At 42.9% G+C, this 20,871-nt stretch overlaps 2 protein-coding genes across 2 annotated transcripts; one reads left to right on the forward strand and one right to left on the reverse strand.

Moving 5' to 3' along the window:
• Window positions 1-481: 481 nt before the first annotated feature.
• faah (fatty acid amide hydrolase) lies at window positions 482-7,632 on the forward strand. Its single transcript, XM_072389650.1, has 15 exons — window positions 482-827; window positions 1,291-1,404; window positions 1,633-1,773; window positions 1,890-2,023; window positions 2,123-2,329; window positions 2,416-2,456; window positions 2,566-2,690; window positions 3,505-3,630; window positions 3,726-3,823; window positions 4,869-4,968; window positions 5,119-5,162; window positions 5,275-5,314; window positions 5,400-5,508; window positions 6,060-6,205; window positions 6,857-7,632. The coding sequence occupies exons 1-15, from the start codon at window positions 612-614 to the stop codon at window positions 6,977-6,979; spliced, it is 1,764 nt and encodes a 587-aa protein (XP_072245751.1). The 5' UTR covers window positions 482-611; the 3' UTR covers window positions 6,980-7,632.
• A 6,979-nt stretch (window positions 7,633-14,611) lies between these two features.
• On the reverse strand, window positions 14,612-19,512 carry LOC140311321 (diencephalon/mesencephalon homeobox protein 1-B-like). Its single transcript, XM_072388706.1, has 5 exons — window positions 19,332-19,512; window positions 17,296-17,542; window positions 16,940-17,118; window positions 16,366-16,822; window positions 14,612-16,250 (listed from the first exon to the last, which is right to left on the reverse strand). Exons 2-5 carry the CDS (start codon window positions 17,447-17,449, stop codon window positions 15,832-15,834), a joined length of 1,209 nt encoding a protein of 402 aa, XP_072244807.1. The 5' UTR covers window positions 17,450-17,542; window positions 19,332-19,512; the 3' UTR covers window positions 14,612-15,831.
• Window positions 19,513-20,871: the final 1,359 nt, after the last annotated feature.

Below are 20,871 nucleotides of genomic sequence, written 5' to 3' on the forward strand. Positions count from 1 at the left end.
TCAAGGGGATTAACAATCAAAGCTACGCTTTAAAATAATTTTTTAAAGATCATCTTAAATGATAACACGTGAGCTGATGAAACTGTTGCCATGAACACAGAGTTGCACTGTCGGCTGACCATACTTAATCAATTATTTACAACACTGGATGTGCCAACAGCTATATAAGTTACAGATGGATGCGAAATGGCTCAAACGACATTAAAGTGACAAACTGGGTGACGAAACGATCAAAAAGAGATGAAAAGGAGACACAAAACGGAATAAGATTGCATCAAGTGAGAAGATAATGGCAATTGATCGCAAAGTGGTTTGAAATACTCCTAAAATGCACACAGTGCGTCTGTGCTCAGCGGGGTTGTCAGAATCTGTCGGTGGAGGCTGCACCGGCGCCCTCTGTCGTGCAAACGTACCGTCGTGCAAATGCACGGAGGATCACTCGGAAAATCACTTTAAATAAACTGAAAGTTACTTGAATAGAGGGAGGTCCTACACGAAGTATGATCTAATGCCAACCACGCCCACCTGTGGAGTTTAAAGTCAAGACAAGTCCGTGATTCAGACAGCCGCGAGTGTTAGCCCGAGTTAGCAGAGAAACAACACTGAACACAATGCAAACAATAGGGCGGTTTGTTCAGGATGTGAAGCTGGACAGCCGAACAGTGTCTCTACTGACGACTGCCGCCTGCGGTGTGGGAGCTCTGCTGGTGCTGGTTCGGACGGTGAGCGGCCATCGAACAACCAAGGAGAAGATCCAGAGTGCCAGAGAGCGGAGAACCGAGAGCCTGCAGCGGGCTGAGCAGGCGGTGCTCCGGTACAAGGAGTCGGTGAGAGTTCACGCTTCCGATGAATAGTCCCTGATCAAGAAAAGCGCTGCTATGACACGCTTGATTTGAACTGAAACTTGTTCAGAAATTGAAATGCATCGTATATGAACCCATATGATGTGACCTCCTGCAGTTTGTTTTTACCTTTGTTGTCAGACTCTCGGTGCTGTGCTTGACCTAGAAACGCAAACTGCCTTTTTTTTATTTAACAGTATCTGAATGAGCTGAGCCAGCTTGTACCATTCAGGTCCATGGGGCACATGATGCTGTCCTGACACTTAGTTAAAATGACCACATTAAGTGTGTAATAGACTAAGTATTAAACTGCAGCGTTTAATAATCATAACAATGCCACATAACGGTGTCACACACTTATCTGTGAGCATGATTGTGAGTTATTTTTTTTCTATTTTCTTCGTCATGAATATTTTGTGTTTGTTTGTTTGTATCACTGGTCTTCTAGCATCCCTCCATGAACTCCGCTCTCATCTTGTCGCTGTCGCTGTCTGAGTTGAGAAAGCAGCTGCAGGAAGGCTCACTGAGCACCGAGGATGTGTTTTACACTTTCATGGAAAAGGTGCAGTCTCCAGATGACTTGTGCATCCTCGCTACTGCAGATCAATCAATTTAAGCAGCTTTTTTTTGACTTGTGGTTTTGCACTTATACATATCTGAGTGCAGAAAAGTATGTCCTGTAAGAATAAAAGCACCACATAGAATCCCCTCATTCTTCAATTCTCACAAAAAGAAGCCTTTTAAAAAGGAAAAAAAGTGCAAACGTGAACCTGTCTTTTCATGTCGACAGACCCTGGCTGTGCACGAGAAGCTGAACTGCTGCACCGAAATTTTGCTCGAGAGTTTCGACCAGCTGAAAACGGTTGGCTCCAACAAGGACGGTCTCCTGTATGGCATTCCAGTCAGCATCAAAGACAATGTATCATACAAGGTGTTTGTGGTTAACTGCATGACAAATGTGAATGTACATGTGAAAGTGTTGCAGCTGTTTTGACGTTGCTGACGCTGTTGTCTTTTCTTTCTTGTTTTACATTTTTTACAACAAAGGACCATGACTGTACTTGTGGTGTGATCATTAATCTGGACCAGCCTGCCCAGAGGGACAGTGTGCTCGTTGAAGTTCTAAAGAGCCAAGGAGCTATTCCCTTTGTGAAAACCAACCTGCCCCAAGCACTGTTAAAGTAACGTTAAACTGGGCCATTGTTGTCCTTGTGAAACCAGTGTGTTCTCTCATGTGTAAATTTCTGCATATGTGTTTGTCTGCTCTTCCTCCTCCTCAGTTATGACTGCAGCAACCCTATCTATGGGCAGACCTTGAACCCCTGTAATCCCCAGAAGACCTCTGGAGGTTCATCCGGAGGGGAGGGGGCTCTCATCGGGGGAGGGGGCTCCCTCCTTGGTATAGGCACTGATATTGGGGGGAGTGTCCGCATTCCCTCCTCATTCTGTGGAATCTGCGGCTTTAAGCCGACGGCGGGTAGGCTAAGGTGTGTCTCCTTCGCTCAGTTTTATGGCTGTTATTACACAATAATTTCTTTGAATTTTATATGAGTGCAGCTCCTCTTTATGTCAGTTCACAGGGTCTAGTTCCCATTTATCGAGGGCAAAAGTCTGGTAAGGCAACATGAATATGTTCCACTGGCATGTACACTAAAAGCAAAGTTGCATGTCACCAGCTTCACCTGGGACACTTGGTTGAATGTGTTCTGTCTTGTTGTTTTAGTGCTGTCATCTGCTGGGCCCATGGGAAGGGATGTGGACAGTCTGGCTCTGTGCATGCAGGCTCTTCTCTGTGATCATATGTTTTCCCTGGACCCCACTGTGCCACCATTACCGTTCAATATGCAGGTGTGTCGAATGCGGTCAGATATGTGTTTATCTCACCATCTCAGGACTGTTTTGCTGTTTTACAAGAGAACACAAGTTCCAGGAATTAGTCTGGTGCACAACATGCATGAAATTGTCATTTTTAATTTTGTGGGGAGTTTTTTTTGTTGACAAATTCATTACTTTTCTCTGCCCACTTTATCCCGTTCAAGGGCTGCAGTGAGTTCAAATTCAAGGATAGATGGATAGAGTTGGAGCTGTAGAAAACTATATCTACATCCTCCTTTGTGTCCGTTTTCTGTCAGATGCAAACGTGACATGGGTTTGTCAAGTAGAGCGGGGAGTAAAAGAACCGTGCCGCAAGAATTTTCTCGCACTCATTATGAGCTAAACTTGGTTTAAAAATTCTGTCGCTGACTGCTGTTTGCATTACAGATATGTTTACTTTGAGGGAACAGACAGAACTCAGCTGTGATGACGATGATAAGATTATTTACAGAAGATGCATGAGAGTTTTAAAAAAAAAAAAGAATAAATAGCAAACCTGTAACAAATGGTGAGGAACTCCTGCAACTAATGAGCACGCCTGTGTACATGTCCAGAGGGCGGCACAGGTCTTGTTAAACCATGATGTGGTAAGGGGGGGGGGGATTGTTTTCTTTACCAAGACAGTATGAGCAGGTCAGGTCACTGCATGTTTAAACCAACTGGTTTTGTTTATTCTATTGCTTTATTTCTCTATTTTACCTTGATGAAAGTCCTAGAATAAGCAACAAAGGCCGTAATTTCTGCTCATAAATATCAGTTCTAAATTAAAAAAATGTCTTTCCTCTAGATTTATGAGAGTTCCAAACCTCTTAGGATTGGTTACCTAGAAAGCGATGGCTACTCGCACCCGGCTCCGAGCGCGGTGCGCTGCATCCGAGAGGTTAAAGCTCTGTTAGAGCACGCAGGGCACACTGTAAGACTGCACCACACGCATACCACCGCTGTGTATTATCACAGCCACCTAAGATGTGTGACAGATGCTTCTAATGAGGTCCTTTTTGATTTTAGTTGGTGCCTTTCTGTCCTCTGAGGTTAGACGACATCATCCCTGAGCTCATAGTAAAGGGTGTACTTGCGGATGGAAGTGCCAGCATGCTACAAAAACTGTGAGTTGTTCTTATTAATGCAAGTAACATGAAGTGTCAGGGCTCAGAGTGACACTACTTAGATACGGCACTGAGCAAAAGTCTTCAACAGAACCTTATTTTGTTTGTGTTTCCAGAAAAATGAGAAAGACATGCTGGGATTCATTTCTATAAGTGTTTGTGTAAGAGTTTGTTCAGTTCTAACAGGCTTGAAATTCGATATGTTGTGCCACCACCTTTATTCTTCAACGCAGCCTGAACCCTCTTGGACGAGGTGTCTTGTAATTTCTTTAAGTAGTCTTCAGGAGTAGCTCTCCAGTTCTCTTCTTTGGATGTCGGCTGCCTTTGGTTCTGATGATCCCACACTGCTTCAATAACATTGAGGACCGGGCTCTGAGTAGGATTCACTACTGCATAAGACCTGTTGCTACCTTTTTTCAGGCCCCTTTTTTGGGTCATTTGGCATACCTCAATATTTTCATCTTTAAGAATTTCTTCTTAGCCACTGTTAAATCAACTCTAAATCATTCAAGCCCTTTTAATGCTTGAATGATTGGTAGGTTAGTGTTGAATATTAAAAAAAAATTCAACCACAAGGACTTGACTTAATGAGTGAATAAGCAGCCAGTGACCCGAGGAAAACTTTGAAAGACCTTCAGAAAGACAGGAGAACTATTGTTCATGACCATTTCAAGAAATTACAAGAAAGTCTGACTCATTGGAGGAAAAACGTGAAGAAATGGGTGTCGGCTCAATGCTGTTGATGAATAATGCACATGATTGGACATGTTGCTCTGTTAGTTGTTCTTGGAGCTCAGTCTACACTGAAATCTGACAATTGTTAGCTGGGAATGCAACTGCTCTGTTTGTCAGACAGCAAATGACAGAAGGGGAAACTGGAGCCTTCAGAACGCTAACACACCTTGTCGTTATGATGAGCACGTTGCAGTGCTGATGCTGTGCCTACATGCAGCCAGTTGCATTGGAAATGTGAAGCTTTTGTAAACAATGGCCTGAAACTGCTCTGAAACTATTGCACTACAACACTTCATTGTTTCTGTTTTAGGGAGGGTGGGCCCGTGGACCCTTGTCTCAGGGACCAGATTTCTATGTACAGGCTCCCCAAGTGGTTGAAGAAAACCCTATTTTTCATCCTCAAACCCTTTGTGAGTTTTTCTGCCTCTGTGGCGTACATATTAGAAACAAAGATATTCCTGAATTTGATTGGTTTGAAGCTGATCTCAGCAGTTATTTGATAATCCCATTAACTGTGGGATTTTTCTGACTGATGCATTGTGTATTCATGTATTTTGCAGTCCCCTCGTATAGCTGCCGTCCTCAGAGCCGTCTGTGGAGTTGGGTGAGAAAGTATTCTTTACGTTGATCATTTGTGCTTAATGGCTTTTTAACTTGTAACTTCCTCCTATGTGATGAACAAAATGCTACAGACTCCTTTCTTTCCTTATTTTTAGATCTATTCCAGATTTGTGGAAACAGCATGCTGCTGTTGAGGTGGGCTATCTATAAGCTAGTGATGCTTGAACATATATATGAATGCATAATGGGGAAATTGAACTCTTCTGGGTTTTTTTTTCAGGATTACATTTGTGAGACGATAGCAGAATGGAAGCGCTGCAACATAGACGTGCTGTTGTGCCCTTCTATCGGACCAGCCTACAACTTCCTTTACTGTGGCAAGCTTACAAGTACGCTATAGTGAGCAGCTATGTTAGCAACATTAAAAGGAGTGTTGCAAATTATTAGAAAAGTAGAAGCCGTCTTCGCCATTGTTTTTTTTTTTTCATCTGTTTCCTGACAGGTGAGCTAAACCTAAAACTCTATGTTCTCTAAAGAGCAAACTCTATGTTCTGCATCAGTTAAGAAGTGGGTCCTTGAATGCTATTCATGTCCAGTATGAACCCAAAACCACTGCGCTATACATACTTTTCCGTAAGCGAGAAAGTGTAGTGACAAACTATACAGCCATCTAATTTAGAAGTGATTGTCAAACTACCTTGAGTTTGAGTTGTTTAAAAAGTTTTTAGCATTAGCTAAAACCTTCTGTTTCTCCAAACTGAAAGCACTCTGACCACGGTGTCCAGCTGGTAAGACTATTCATGAATACCTCACACAACTCAACTTCAAATACACCGAAATCCCTTAAGTTGGATTGGAAAATTGACCCAATCTAATAAACTATTGACTATTGAAGTGTTACATTGTGGACAATCCATGAGTCTTTTCTCTTTCTTTTCAGGTGTTTCCAGTAACACCATGATTTACAATCTCCTCAACTTTCCTGCCGGTGTAGTCCCCGTTTCCACGGTAACGGCAGAGGATGAGGAGGAACTTAAGCACTACAAGGGGATTTACCATGACACGTGGGACAAGCTCTTCAAACAGGTGATGGAGGGTTTGGAAAGAAATAACAAGAGCACACAATGATATAATGCAACAGCTCTTCTCTACAACCTTGAAGTACCACCGTTTATTTGTGGAGGTCATATCCTGCGTTTTTTCAGGTTGTGTCAGAGGCATTGGCCAGTATTTACATTAAGTGATCCAAAGGCGTTTCAGCCTTTGTGCAATGTATAAACAAACTGGTGAAAACCTGTTGTAATACTTCCCAGATGCATCATGCAACGTTTGACTTATTTTCATATTTGTATCTTAATTGAAGTGCTGACGCAACAGTTTATTAACCAATCAATTATTTCTTTAAGGCAGCTTTTGTGTGTAAGAAGTCAGCAAATAGTAAGGAAATAAACAAAATTTCAAGTTCAAGCCATCAGCTTCAAACTTTATAGTAACTTCCAAGTTTAAAAAAGCTCAGACACAGTGTGAAATGTGTATAAAAACTGCTCGCAGTGATGTGTAATTTGTTAAATTGTTGCTATTTGATACCTGCGATTCCTCGTGGCCACCACTGTGTCCACTCTCTCATCATTCAGTCTTTCGTGTCTCTTTCGTAAAGCACAAGTTCCACTTTTGGTCAGCAGATGGAGGCAGACGACTGCAGACCATTTAGTGACAGGAGTCTGTGTCTGTGTTCAGGCTGTGGCTGGAGGCGAGGGTCTGCCCGTGGCGGTGCAGTGTGTGGCCTTGCCGTGGCAGGAGGAGCTCTGCCTGCGCTTCATGAAGGAGGTGGAACAACTAGTCAAGCAGAACAGAAAGTAGAGCATGCTGGTTCCCAGAGGCGGGGCTGCCTCAGTTAGCTAACGTGCCTCAGGTAAATGTGAGGGCGCACACTTTTTTGATGAAGACGCCACTTTTTGGTTACGAGTACAACAAAATAATTGCTGTACAAAATGTTAGAAGATATTAATCACTTTAAAACCGACAAAAATGTTATTAGAATTCAGGACGTTTGATCAAAAGCTGTTTGGAAATTTGTGAAATGAACTGAGATGTTGTTTTTGCTCGTTGGGTTTTCAGGAACCCGGACTTATACTACTGAAAGAAATATTAACCAGTTTTTGATCTCGGATTTGATGATGTCCATCTGTTTTATCTCACTCCCTGACAGACGTTTTTAATCAAGTAAATCAAACAAGTGTGTTGATCATTTTAGAGTCTAATTATCTTCATGTTATGACATTTCGGTTCCAGTTTGGATTTGCACTAGTACATATGAAATAAGTCCTTGTTTTGTTTTTCCTGTTTAATATTTAACACGGTACATAATGAACAGGATCTAGAAAATTATAAAAATGATGACTTTCATAATATCATTATGGATTTGCATATAACAACATAACGTCTTCTTCAGTGTTTCCTTTTTGCAACTTCTGTGATCTGATGAATGAGAATAAAACAAAGTGATGACTGTCCCATAGAGTAACGGTTGCTTTTATTCCTCCTCGTAAGATAATATTTCACAGCTATTCTAATGTGACACATGTGCAATAACGCTCTGCTGAGACTCCTCCCCCCTCTGTGCCATCTGTTATAATACACAGCAAACAATGCTGCTGAATTAAATTTCTAATGAACTAATTTCATGTGAAGGTGTGCTTCTTCAAGGCACCCATCTGCTGCGAGGGGCCCAAAAACCTCCTCCTTTGCCTTCGCCTTTACCTTCCTCAGAGGTGCCACAGATGAGCGCAGATCATTTTCATTCTTATTCAGAGTGATTGTTGCGTTGACGCCATGGCAGGCAACAGAAAAGAGATAAGGGAGGCTAATGACACATGGCGCCTTCATCTACAAGGCCAGCGCACCATGTCGTCATATTGTGATTACCCCGTGCTATTGTAAATATGTGTTTCTGTTGGGTTTACATAAATTTACATATGTTTGAAAACTTTCCTGGAATGGGAAACCATTAGAGACAATGTTAGTGTTTGCCATTACAGTCCGTCGCGTGTCTTTTGCATCTGCCCCACTGAATGGAAATGGCCATGTGCATGCAGTGGAGGAAGGAGGGCACATTAGGCGAGGAGGAGAGCTGGAATTGAGAGGTTGTTCTTAGCATTATCAGCGGCACATAGAGAGAGAGTGTGGCTCTCGCTGTGCCACTCAGTCAGGGAGCATTAAGCCTTAAGAGGCAGTGAAGAGACTCAGGTCTTCAGAGAGAACTTGACATTGTTCATAAATCCCTCAGGATTTGAAACAGAAGTAATGACAAACTCACATAAATGCTCCATCACAGCTTACCTCATTAAATAATTCAACAATTTGGTAGCAATACGTATTACATTAAAATCTATATATAGATTATTCATACTGTGCAATATGATCACATAGCTAAATAAGATAAATTAGTTATCTTAAATTGAAAGTAAATCCCTGTTGGAAAATGTAATGTGGCACATGTTTATGCTTCATGGTAAGGGGGGGGCAGATGAAAATGTACCCTTTCTTTTAAAGTTGATACAGATAATGAACATTGCACTGTCTTTGTTGAGTAATTCAAATTACCTTTGATAGACAGAATATTTTATATTAATTGCGGCAGCCCAAATCTTTACCTGAATTCATCTTTAGTCTAACTCAACGTTCCCTTTGACATTAAGCATTTCATTTTGCAAAAGAGCAAATGCTTTCAGAAGGTGGCAGGTCTGGACTGCAGGAAGGCCGATTTAACATCTGGACTCTTACCACTGACTCATGCTCTTGAAATATGTGCAGAATGTGGTTTAACTTTGTCTTGCTGAACAAATAAAAGGCCTCTTTTGGAAAAAGATGCCATAATGGCAGCGTGTATTGCTCAAAAGCCTGTGTACATAATTTAGCGTCAATGGTGCCTTCACAGACCTTATTGATTCCATGCGCCCTAATGTTCCCTCATACCATCACAGATACTGACTTTTAGAACTGTGTGCTAATAGTCCCTTTCTTCTGTCGCCTGGAGGATACATTGTCTATAAATTCAATTTAATTTGCCAGTTTTCAGCTTTATTTCAGTCCATCCGGATCCATTCAAATCTGAGGCGCCCTCAAAATGTGAGCAGATTCTGTTAGAAGTCCTAACAGCCTAAATTAGTCAGGGCTCAGAGAAGGTGGCATTCCTACAGCCTCTTTGTATATAGATCTTATTTGGCATGCTAGTATCACCTTGTGATGTTTAATGTGACAAGAAACATTTTCACTGGCACTAGTTTCCAAAGTTTTCCCGAATCAGTGCGATGATTTTCCCCCACAGGATTTTATGTTTTACCTGACCCATTTAATTCAATATGAACAAATATCATTTGTCGTTTTCAACATTATTCACTATGTTGTAGCTATTTTCACTTTGATCATAAGATACAGGGTCTGATTTGATTTTGAAATCAGTATTTATTTATATGATGCACAAGTGTTCAGACTAAAAAGTGGTAAAAGCAGAATTCCATTTATCTTCTTCAGTTGTAGCATCTTGATACAGTGCGTGTTGTCTGATTTTAATGACTTTTATTATTTCTAAGTCACATTGGATAAAAGCCTCTGCTACATGACTAAATTACAATGTTTTGGAGACAGTTAAGCACAACAGAACAATTATTCCTACTGTTATTAGCTGCACCTGATATAAAGACAGGGTTTCCTTAGAGGAAGACCATTAAACATATAGACATAAGCATTCCAACACATGTGGACAGTTAGTACAAGAGAAATAAAAAATGCGCATAAAAAATAAAATGAATAACCGTAAACAATATTTGAACTGGAGACCAAAATTGTTTGTGATTAAAATTATTCATGAACCATGAAGTTTTAAAGCCAGCAAGAGTTTTGCTTACTTTGCTCCTTAAAATTTGAAGTCGTCACTTGTTTAAGCCAGTCCTACGACCCTGCTGAAAGAGCATTATGCTGCCTATTTTTAGACATCTTTCTTACTATTTTCTAATAGTATTTTATGTAAAAATATTAGTTCAAACCGTATCATGTTGGAAATGGTGCCATTATGTTTTCATGATGGTACGAATAGTACTAACCCAGGATTTACCCTTCAACCCTTCAGATGAAACTGACGAGTGTTACTGTGCCAGTGTGTTCAGAGGGTGCCAATGGCTTTGGTGGATGAATGCAAAAACTTGCAAAAGAAAGTACGCAACAGAGTTGGAGAAGTTAGCTGTTGAGAGCTTTTAGCGAAGCTGAGCCTCTTGTAATCATACAGCAGAGGCATTCAGCTGGCCGAAGTATTTTTCTCATGTAACGTCTCATTGATAAGAGCAGCAAACACCTCATTTACAGGAACCTTAGGCCATAAGATCAGGTACTTTAAAAGCCATCCAAAGACATTCAGACCCTGCCTGTGTGCCAGCAAATAAAACACCTTGATATCACCACAACTAAACTAGGATGATTCTGTCTTAATGTCCCATTTCAGGGACCAAGGAGCCCATAGTCTTTATGGCTCTGCAGAATTGCAGCAAGTAATGTTAGACACAGCAGGGTGCCTACCTTTCAGACACAAAGTGACAAGTTCACTCTGCAACCAGAGCCACTTACAGGAGACATCAAGAAGCAGCAAGATTGGCAGCTTTTACATCTTTGGTCCATTTCATCAGCCATTACTACCAGCAGAGGCGACATGCTGTGGAGGAGTAGTGGGAGGAGGAGAAGGCAGATTAACAGGCAGCTGATATAGGTGTATAGCCTGTATCAGAAAGCAGCCCTGTCAATACAGCAGGCTCCAGATTTCCTCAGATGGGGCTGGGATCCCCAAAGTGTGCTCACTGATTTTACTATGACGGGATTAACTTGGAGCTCCGTTTGATTTCCTCAGATTCTGTGACTCAACAATTCAGTGATCCACGTTCTATCGGCTTTAAAGGCCCCTATCCCAAGTTTCAAAAGCTTACTCTTCGGACAAGGTACATTCTTTTCTCCCATGCGGTTCCGCTTTTCCTTTTTTGCTGCATTCAGTTGTTCGCCAACCCCCACGTCCTCACCAACTCTCCCATCCTCCTTTCTCTGCACATCTGCTAGGTTTGGGTTTTCCTTTCTTCCCTCCAGCGCCTTGCTTGGCCCAAGGCCCTTATAGCCAAATTGGTTTACATTGGAGAGATAAATGCTCTGCAAATGCGCTTAAACACGTACAGAAAAAAATGCAGACAGTGCGTGTCAGGATTATCACCCAAGTCAGGGGGAGAAAGGAGAGCGTCTCTGTGGCACAAAGCTGGGGAACCAGAGTGAAGCCTGCAGATACAGTCCGTCTCATCCACTTCTCAGGAGAAAGAGAAGAGGATTTAGCATTTGCATGCTACTCTGTAATTCCCAGCATTATATAACTTGTCGCCAACAATCAAACTCCTGTGGTATTGTAAAAGTATTGTTTTACATGGGTGAGCAAAGTGTAGAGTTACACTTTGGGGGAAGGTGTTTCGGTGGTGCTGCATGGTCCAAGATGCATGGCAGAGACCACCCTATAAACCCACTGACGAAAAGGTATTCAGCAGAACAACGCTAGGCCCAAACAGGGAGGAGTTTTTGATATAGCTCAAAATGCATATGCAAGATACACACTTTAGCAAGCATTATGCTGTTTTGTCATGCAGTGTTACATTTACAAGTAATTAAAAAACAACAGGAAATGTTGAAACTGGGAAATTCAGTAGAAAAATATTCCCTCCTTTTGAATTTGATGCCAGCCGCATGTTAGAAACACAAGAGAATTTTGGAAAAGTTGTGCAATGTTTAAAAAAAAATAAAATTTTTAAAAAACTGATGAATATCTTGATACCTGAAGAACATCCCAGAGATGATGAGTCTTGAAGAAAGTAAAGATCAGGGGAGGTTTGCCACTCTCTGAAAGGCAGTGTGAGCAAATAGTTCAACAGTTGAATAGATTTGTGGTATTTACCATCATTAAAAGACTCTGCTTATTCTATGCATGGGCCGAGGCTGAAGACAAATGTTGAATGGCACTGCATTAAAAACAGACTGGTGGAAAACACTGCATGGACTCAGGAACACTTCTGAAATTCGTCCTCAGTGAACACTGTTTGTCACTCCAGCCACAAAAAGACAGTTAGAGCCCTACCATGCAAAGGAAAAAACAAATAAACAACTCTGACATACGCTGTTTTAGTGCACCATGATAAAAACTTTTTACTCACTGTCTTATTTGCAAATCTTTGCAATCAGTTTTTATTCGTCTATTTAGGAACAAAGTTTTAACTGTGCGTTTGTGTTTCTCTCATTTCTTTGAGAAACTGTCAGCTCATCTGTGACCCTGAGCCCCCAGTTTCCTGAAGAATCACATCAAAAGTGTGAGAAAAAGAAATTGTCAAAATATAACCAAATGTCATTGGAAATATGAGACTGCCTTTGAGGGAACACGTAATTTACCACAAATCAAGTTCTGGCCTTGAAACTAATTTAGTTAATGAGTTGTTATTAGTTGTGTTTTTTATATATCATTTGTTGACAGTAAATGGTTTCACAAGAATTGGGGCTTAGTAAAAACTAAGCTAGTTGCTACACAGAGGTACTATCAGAGTCAGAGGAGTCTACAAGTGTACATGAGACCCTCCCACATTTCAAAGTAACTGTTCCATCACAAGGTGAGAGAAGCCTCACTTAGTGCAGACAGGCAGGGCTTATCCAAAGTGAATCCTGAAGAAATAGCTTTCTTCCTTCCCACCTGCTGCTTCTGTCGTCCCCAGGGGGCACCAAACTTTTGTTGCTGTCCACCAGCATCAGTGTAAAAAACCCTCCACATGCTCTTCAATTTGGATTTGGATGTTACACCGTCCCCCCTCGAAAAAAGAAAAAAGACCACAGTCATCCTCCAAAGCGCCTCCAAAAGGTCCCCCTTTTTTTTTTTTTTTTTATCCCTGCAACCCACCCCTTCCTCCAAATCAACGCAGTCCCCCTCAGACCTCCCAACACAAAGCCCCCAGAGCAGACCCAGCACAGAAATCATAGCACACTATTCAATCATTGTTTTTTCGCCTCTCTCACCCCTTTTATGCTCCCACTAAAAGGTTTTAACAGGGCAGAGAAGGAGGGCTGTCACTGAGGAAACCTTAGCCCATTGATGAAGTGACAGGAGCTGCCAGAATATGATCCTAATCCTGTTTCCAGCATTCTTTTAGCCTGCTGGCATCGCAATTCCTCCACACATTCTCTGAGCTGTCAACTAGGAAAATCCCTCTAATAGCGCATTGCCCAGATACACATCAAAGAGCTCCTGGAAACCTTCAGCAGCTTAGCTGCCATAGACACACTCACACACTAACACACCATTCCCATTAACTCACACCCATATGAGCCTTACAACCACACAAAACCCAGATTGTTCACGACAAATTGACCACACATTTAAGGAGTTCGTCTGAAATTAACCTAAGAATTATCATTGCTCCCCCTGAATTATTTTTTATGCCCAATTGTCAACCTTCTTGACCTCTCATCTAACTTTCTCCATTTAGAAGTTATATCGTTTTTATGGACATAGATTGAAGGAAGCAAGACTGAGCAGAGGAAAAAAAAAAAACAGGTGTCTGAACTTTGCTGACTCCAGAAACCCTTTCAGTCCCATTTTATCTCATTCTATTCTTACTTAATCCATCGATATCCCAACCAAAGGTAATCTTCTTATGGCGAGGCATTCTGTTTCGGTGCAGCCAAACCTCAGCTGACAGGGTGGGGGAGGACGAGGGGAGCAGGGAGTGTGTGAGGAGTGGGCGGGTGCGTCGGAGACTCTTTAGAGCCTGACACTTTGCCTCAGTCATTTCATGTAGGATTAGTTCTTCTGCTCTGGGTGAACAAGTGGCAGGTTTGCCCCTATGTGGTGTGTAAACCTCACCACTGTGGATAGTAGACCCCCTGTGTCTGAATTATTTACGGATCATCGAGGTGTCTTTAGTCGAACACAGAAACTAGAATTCAATTTTTCACCACAAAAGCTTTCAAATCAATGTTTAGTTTGATTTTGACTGACAGAGAATGGGTGAGCTGGATTCTGCCACAGTCTTATCTCAGCTCCTTGTTTTGCTGCTAAGGTTTTGAGGGTAATTTTGGACACACCGTGCGTGTGTTTGTAGGTTGGTTGAATTTCCCACCATGCGATCTTTCCTGCTTTACAATGTGACTTTTCTGGCCCTCTTCTGACTCAGCTTTCAACTAAAAAAGACAAAAAGGAGCAGAAATCCACCAAAAAAAAAGAAGATTCCTCCACCTTTATTAAAGATAGAGGAAGTTGGTTGTTTTTTTTTAGTCCATTCCTTTATCTGTGTTGCCTTCCCTCTGTATGACGATGACTCAACTCGTCATTAAATGATCTGATTTTAAAAAACAACATCATTTGCAAGTACACAATCCAACCAATGAAACAGTGAACAAGAGTCTTTCTCAAGTGGGATTTATTGTCTTGCATTGAACAGATAAATTACTCACATTTAAAACAACTGAGAAATACATGTCTTTAATCTACAGTGATATAATACATTGAGATTGGGCCTGCGTGTTTTTCTGCCGAAGACGCTGGCTTGTGTTGAGCTCAGTCCGACACCAGTTGACTAAATATATGTCAGCTGGGCTCATATTTAATTGTCATCTGCAGATTCTCCCCCTCTTCTGTTTCTGTTATTAGGTCCATTGCATGAAGCCGCAGATGCTAAATAAAATGGACGCTTCCTCTCAAATCCTTTTGCACAAAAGGAGACGTGGAGCTGCTCTGGAACCAGGCAGATGGTGGCGAACACAGAGGGATATTTACAATGATCCACGGATTCTTGCAGGCTGAGATGAGAGCTGTCACTTTAAACAAAGAGCCATCTCTCACCTGCAAAAACATGGCTGACTGTTGGCCGATCAGACCTTTATTTGTGATATCAGGTCTTTTTTTTTTTTTTTTTGCTGCTGCCACTGCCATGACAGCTGCGTTGTCATGCTGTAGGCAATGCCTCAGAAGGGCACATGCATGCATAGTTCACGTTCAGAGGTTCTGGCAGGACTATAGGATGTTTCAGAATCTAATATCTATGCTTGAGGGAGTCAGCCTGATGATGTTGACCAGGTGGAGTGAAATACAAGCAGCATCCAGAGGTGAACAGTACTGTTTAGTCACATCTTCAGTCCAGGTTTGTTCATCTATTGAGTCATAATCTTGTTCCGGTGGAGTCAAACGAGCAGAAGTGTTCTTTGTGTTTTTTGTGCTTCAGTCAGCAAGGTGCAAGCCCGTAATGACAAAGAGGCAACGGGGACTGTGGGTTTTAACAATCCTTACTGAGGTAGAGTCACAGTTGATCATTCATTTATCTATCAATTCATTTTCATGTAAGCTTATAAATCCTATAGTGCTTATAACTGATCTGGTCTTGAAATTGGGTATATTTGAAATCTAAAAAACATTTTCAGTGGAATTATATATGAGCAAAATGTGGGCAGATAGTGAAGTGCAGACTTTAGAAGTCATCACGACAGTCTTTTGAGCAGCGAAAATGTTTAGATATTTCTGAAAGCTTTTTTTGAGTTGGGTTTGAATTCTGCATGGATACGCAAAGTTGTTGTGAGAGGTCACGGGGAAGCTGGTGGGGGAGTCACTACGGCTTCTTGATCGGAAGCCAGACACGTATGCTGAGCAGCCTGGAGCTTCAGTTGGGGAGCGTGTCTAAGCCCAGAGAGGCCGCATGCTGCTTGGCCCTCATACGGAGGTTTTCGATGCTGGTGGTCTTGCTGTTTAGGCTTCCCGGAAGGCTGCCTGGTGCCGCCTGCAGCAGCGGGCTGTTCCACACCTGCTGGGCCTGCGACAGGGTCTGGTAGTAGGACTGGCAAGGCAGCGAGCCCAGCGGGGAAGGCATGTTGACATTCATGCCCAGGTAGGGCAGGGAGGACGGCGTGCTCATGTCAAAGGATGGATAGTGCACCAGGTTGTTGGTGGCTGCCATGTGCTGCCGAAACTGCTCCTGCAGCCGGAAGAGGCTGAGGGGGGACGAGGCGTAGGAGTTGCTCTGTGCCAAACCGCTAGTTATGGTGCTGGAAGTCGGCAAGGCAGGGGAGCTCAACGGAGAGTCTGACACACAGGAAGAGAGGAGGTGGACATTAGTATGTTTTGACACATGGATCTGTCTCACAGGGATGTAGTTGTTATCATTTTCAGTTTGAACCGAGTGTGCTAACATTTTTACCTGAAGTGGGGCTGAGTCGTTTGCAGGATGGAGAGCTGCTCCCCGCCTGTGCTGCCCCCTCCTCCAGCGCCTCCTCCCTGAGTTTCACCCTCGACTCCCCTCTCATTTCATCCTCCTCTCTATCAGCATTATCCTCTGCTGCTGACTCGCTGTCCGACAGCTCTGGGGAGGTGACGTTTACTTCCACGCTCATCTCGCCTGGCTGGGGCCGTGCTGCAGCCAGCCGCTCTGACTCTGAGTGACAGGATGAAGACGAGGAGGGAGGAGGAGGAGTGCGGGCATCGGGACCCAGTGTCGTGGTGGTGGTGGTGGCGGTGGTGGTGGTGGTGAGGTCAGTTTTGGAGTCGTCTGTGGAGCCCTCTGCAGATCCAGATGCTTCTTTCTGTTTCTGGAGCTGCTCCTTCTGGAGGCTGCGCTGCTTCTTACGGAACTTGGCCCGTCGGTTCTTGAACCAGACCTGGCAGATGCATCGACAGATGAGACTACTTCACGCCACAGCACATTTATATCACTTTATAACATTTTTAGCATTTAAGATGACCGATTCCGGGTGTATTTAGGGAGCTATTTTCACCTGCACGCGGGCCTCAGGCAGGTTGGTGCACATGGCCAGGCGTTCACGCATCACCACATCAGGGTAGTGGGTCTTCTGGAAGGTTTTCTCCAGAGCCTCCAGCTGCTGAGCGGTGAAGGCTGTCCGACTGCGCCTTTGCTTTCGGTGCTGGGAGCCATACCGGGCCTCAAGGATAATGTCTTGAAATGTGCAACCGTTGAGAAACAAGAAACATGTTTAATTTGAGGGCCAAGTCAAAGACGCAGGGGATCTGTCAGTTACAGACTAATGCACGAGCACGCAGTCAAAGTTTTAAAAAGCAGCTGTCGTGAGCAACGTGCTGGATGTGGAACTGAAAATGAGCAACTGATTCTTACCAGCAAGTCTCTCTGCCAGAGTGAGCGCGTGCACCGAGGGCCTGTAGTCAGGCGCGTGCTGTGCCTGCTGCGCCGCCTGCTGGTGGAGGTTGTACATGGCGCTCAGTGAGTTCATGGCGTGGAGAGAGTAGCCGTTCACCCCGTAGTGCTGCATGACTGACGAGCTGTGCGCAGAGAGGCCGAGTCGCGGTGTGATGGTGGGCCTGAAGTTTCACTGAACTGCTCCGTCTGTTTTCAGCATGCAGAGCTGTTGCGATACAACCACAACAAAAAGAAACATAAAACATTTTCTTTCCTAAGAAACTCTCTGCTCCAGCCGGGAAACTGAAATGGCAACAGGTAGAAATAAACTGCGCTCCTGGTTTCTTTCATTTGATCACAGAGTGACAAAGTGTTTTTTTTTGTTTGTTTTTTAACGATTTAATTTTGACTAAGAACTGAGGTGAAAATGTCCGCGCGGGGCTGTAAATCTGCTCACATTTAAACAAAACCAAACAGAGGATGTACAGTAGATTTCAACAGCGGCTTTCAACAAGCACACACACAGGTATATATATAGGATATATCGGTTGTAAAATGTTTAAATAAAAATGTATACATCTTTCAGGTAAAATTCATATATATATAAAAACACATTAACAAGATTTAATTGGCTCGATTTAAGTGAACAAACATTTTACCGACATCGATATTTTTGTCAATCAGATCCAACGGTTCCATTTTTTTTCTTTCATTTCAAACTAAATGTTTATTTGATTATCAACGCAAATATATTTTATTTTGGCCCGCAACACAAATTTAAAAGTCCATTCTCTTAGTTTCTTTCTTTTTCTACTCAGCTGTTTTTTAATATTACGGCTTTATTTTGTCACCATCTGCTCGCCATTTTAACGTTCAATTTGTATCGTTAAATTGGTCCACAGTTGTGTGTGGCTCGCGTTAGGTAATAATAATATTAATAATAATGGTATTAGTCCTAATAAAAGGAACGCAACATCTCCCATTTCTTATATTACCATCTGCTGTAAAAAAAAAAAAAGAAAGATTTTTCATGTGAAACTCGTTGATCACAAGGTGCGAGGGACACATTTATTTCACTCCCAGAGAGTTTGGCTGGTCTGGATGAGGGCGTTTATTTCAATCTGCGGCGGGTCCCAGGTCACTTTCAGACGCCTGGAGGCTGACGGAGACGTGTGACAGATCGACAGTGAAATATGCACAGGATCCCCAGTTGGGCTCCTTTTATTTTTTTTAATGTGGCTGCAAATAGGTTTCAACTCTACGGGGCTATTAATTTATCATCAAGCCTGACATGTGAAAGGTGGGCCACCGTGCGCGCGCCTGTGTGAATGAGTTTGCGGAACGATATAGGTTATATTTATCGTGACTGCATTATTTTCTACCAAATAAGCCTCTGACTGGATCCTGTAATCTGTTTGGTTTTCTTTCAGCTCATCTGCAGCTTAAAAAGAAAGAAAAAAAATCAACATAATGCTCCTCTTTCCGGACGATGTCACGATGCCTCCGGCCCTGATTTAAGCCTAATTATGCAAATTGCCGTGGATTTATGAGTTATACAGCATTTGGTAAAGACTGCCCCGGAGCTCCGGCGTTCATGCGTCACTTTGGCACCATTACCAAACTCAAATGGTTCATAAAATTAACAGGGGTAATTACGGAATTATGGCAGTTAACAAAGAAATCTCCTGCAAACCAAGACTTCTGTGTCATCGCTGTCAGCGACGCGAAATGAACATTTGGAGTTGGAGATTATACTTTTAGGTTAATTTGAGGAAGAAATCTCGCTTTGTTAAGCAGCTTGTTTTGTTTTAAAGGAGAACTCGGACAGTCGCCGGACAGCACTTTGGGACAGTTTTATTTCCCTCTCATCGAGTTTAGAAGCGAGTAAAGCTCCGTGCGCGCGAACACGAACACGCAAGTTCGCGCTAAACACGTCAGAGTTTGAAAAATAACCTACAGCTTATTGGTGCAAACATCACTGCAAAGTTCCAGCCTTCAATCAGCAAAGTTCTTACCACTTCCCGCTGTGTGTGGGGCCAGTAAATTCTTCCACCAGTCGCCGAATGTTCGCTTCTCAATTGGTTTCTTCTTTAAAATCCGCGGGGCGGTTGTTCATCTTTTCTCCGCTTCAGCCGTGATTTCTGAGCGTTATCCAGAGAATATTCCGCTGGCGTCCGTTCCACTGTCCGGTTCTCGTCACTGTGGGTGTGGGAGGATGCCGAGCTGCCATCTATCGGCCTTTAAAGCTCTCCGGGTGGGGTCACCGGGACGCGCTACCGCTCCGTCTCTGCGCCAATCACGTCGCTGTCTTCCTTCCCCTCCGCAGCACCCGCCCCCCCTTCCCCGGACTCCTCATTTTGTGCACCTTTATGGATGAATGCCGCATCCCAGCCGCCGTTACACTCACATTGGAACGTATAGACATTTCACCTGCCACAAGTAACGATTATCATTCTAATTATACCATCAAGCTTATGATTGGTGCCTTTAGAGAACAAAACTGTTCTAGGTCGTTGCTTATACCGAGGAGGCGCACTTTTTACGCAACTCTCAACATAAAACAGCTCTTCAAAACATTATTAATTATGTTGACATATGCCATGCTGCAGTTTTGTTTGAGCTGAAGTGGCATATTGATCATGACAAACCTCAGAGTCAAGGACGCGCTCATAGAAGAAGGTTTTCCTTAAAATCCTCGTTAAATTTAATCAAAGTCGTTTAAAGTTGCTTTATCGTCTTATCATTAAATGGCCAATGAGCACTACAGAATCGGCATAACTTTCTGGGTTGAAAGAGAAGAACAAATGCTAACTTTTAAGAGTAAACCCTTTCTATAACTTCATCTTATGACTCATGAAACGGTCGAATTCAGCCAGAAAGGGCCCTTCACACAGTCAAATTAAACGATATGCAAATGTTTCGGGGGTAAGCGCATGGCCTTTATTCTGCTTTTGCAGTGAATGCATTGCGGCGACTTTTGGGTTAATTCCTCGCTTTAATTTTATTTTGCTGCTGCCTCGGTGTGAGCGCAGCTTCTGTGGGAATGCAGCTGAGATGGAGAGATGCAGGCTGGGCTGCTCTGCCTCCAGCAGCTCCCCGGCCCCGAGGGATTTAGGTTAGGATTGGGTAGACAAGACGCCATTTCACCCTCCAAAAAAATGTCTTAAAATGACTGCTGGTAAGAGGATTAAAACAATAATGCCCCTCTCTTCTTCTTCAAGGTTTTTAGAAAAGATTTCTTCTTGCGAAGAAAAACCGTTTAGGCTGGAATTAAGGGCAGCGAGAGTAGCCTTTTAATGTAAAGCTTGCATATTTTGGTTGAATTTTCGCCGAGAGAGAAAGGGAGAAAGAGGAAGGTGGGCTGGTGGGGTTAAACTCCTAAATTTGATCTTTGGTCACATTCAGACCCAAAACTTTAGACTCCTGAAAGCTTTGTGTTGGTGTGTGTGTGAAAAGAAAACGTGATCCTGCGGCTTTAAGCGCGTTTAAGCAAATTTGATTTCATATCGTTTGACGGTTGCCGTGTTTCATCTTTTCAATTTCCTTCGGATGCGC

The sequence above is a fragment of the Leuresthes tenuis genome, unplaced genomic scaffold, assembly GCF_036924035.1.
Source record: "Leuresthes tenuis unplaced genomic scaffold, fLeuTen1.0.hap1 SCAF_7, whole genome shotgun sequence".
NCBI lineage: Eukaryota > Metazoa > Chordata > Actinopteri > Atheriniformes > Atherinopsidae > Leuresthes > Leuresthes tenuis.

What these genes read in the sequence shown, in the direction of transcription:
- faah (XM_072389650.1), top strand. Translation starts at nt 612, where the DNA reads ATGCAAACAATAGGGCGGTTTGTTCAGGATGTGAAGCTGGACAGCCGA. An exon ending in TGCTCCGGTACAAGGAGTCG is followed by an intron (nt 828 to 1,290) that starts GTGAGAGTTCAC and finishes CTGGTCTTCTAG; the next exon opens with CATCCCTCCATGAACTCCGC. An exon ending in AGAGCCGTCTGTGGAGTTGG is followed by an intron (nt 5,163 to 5,274) that starts GTGAGAAAGTAT and finishes CCTTATTTTTAG; the next exon opens with ATCTATTCCAGATTTGTGGA.
- LOC140311321 (XM_072388706.1), bottom strand. Translation starts at nt 17,449, where the DNA reads ATGCAGCACTACGGGGTGAACGGCTACTCTCTCCACGCCATGAACTCA. An exon ending in TCTGGCAGAGAGACTTGCTG is followed by an intron (nt 17,119 to 17,295) that starts GTAAGAATCAGT and finishes GCACATTTCAAG; the next exon opens with ACATTATCCTTGAGGCCCGG. An exon ending in ACGACTCAGCCCCACTTCAG is followed by an intron (nt 16,251 to 16,365) that starts GTAAAAATGTTA and finishes CCTGTGTGTCAG; the next exon opens with ACTCTCCGTTGAGCTCCCCT.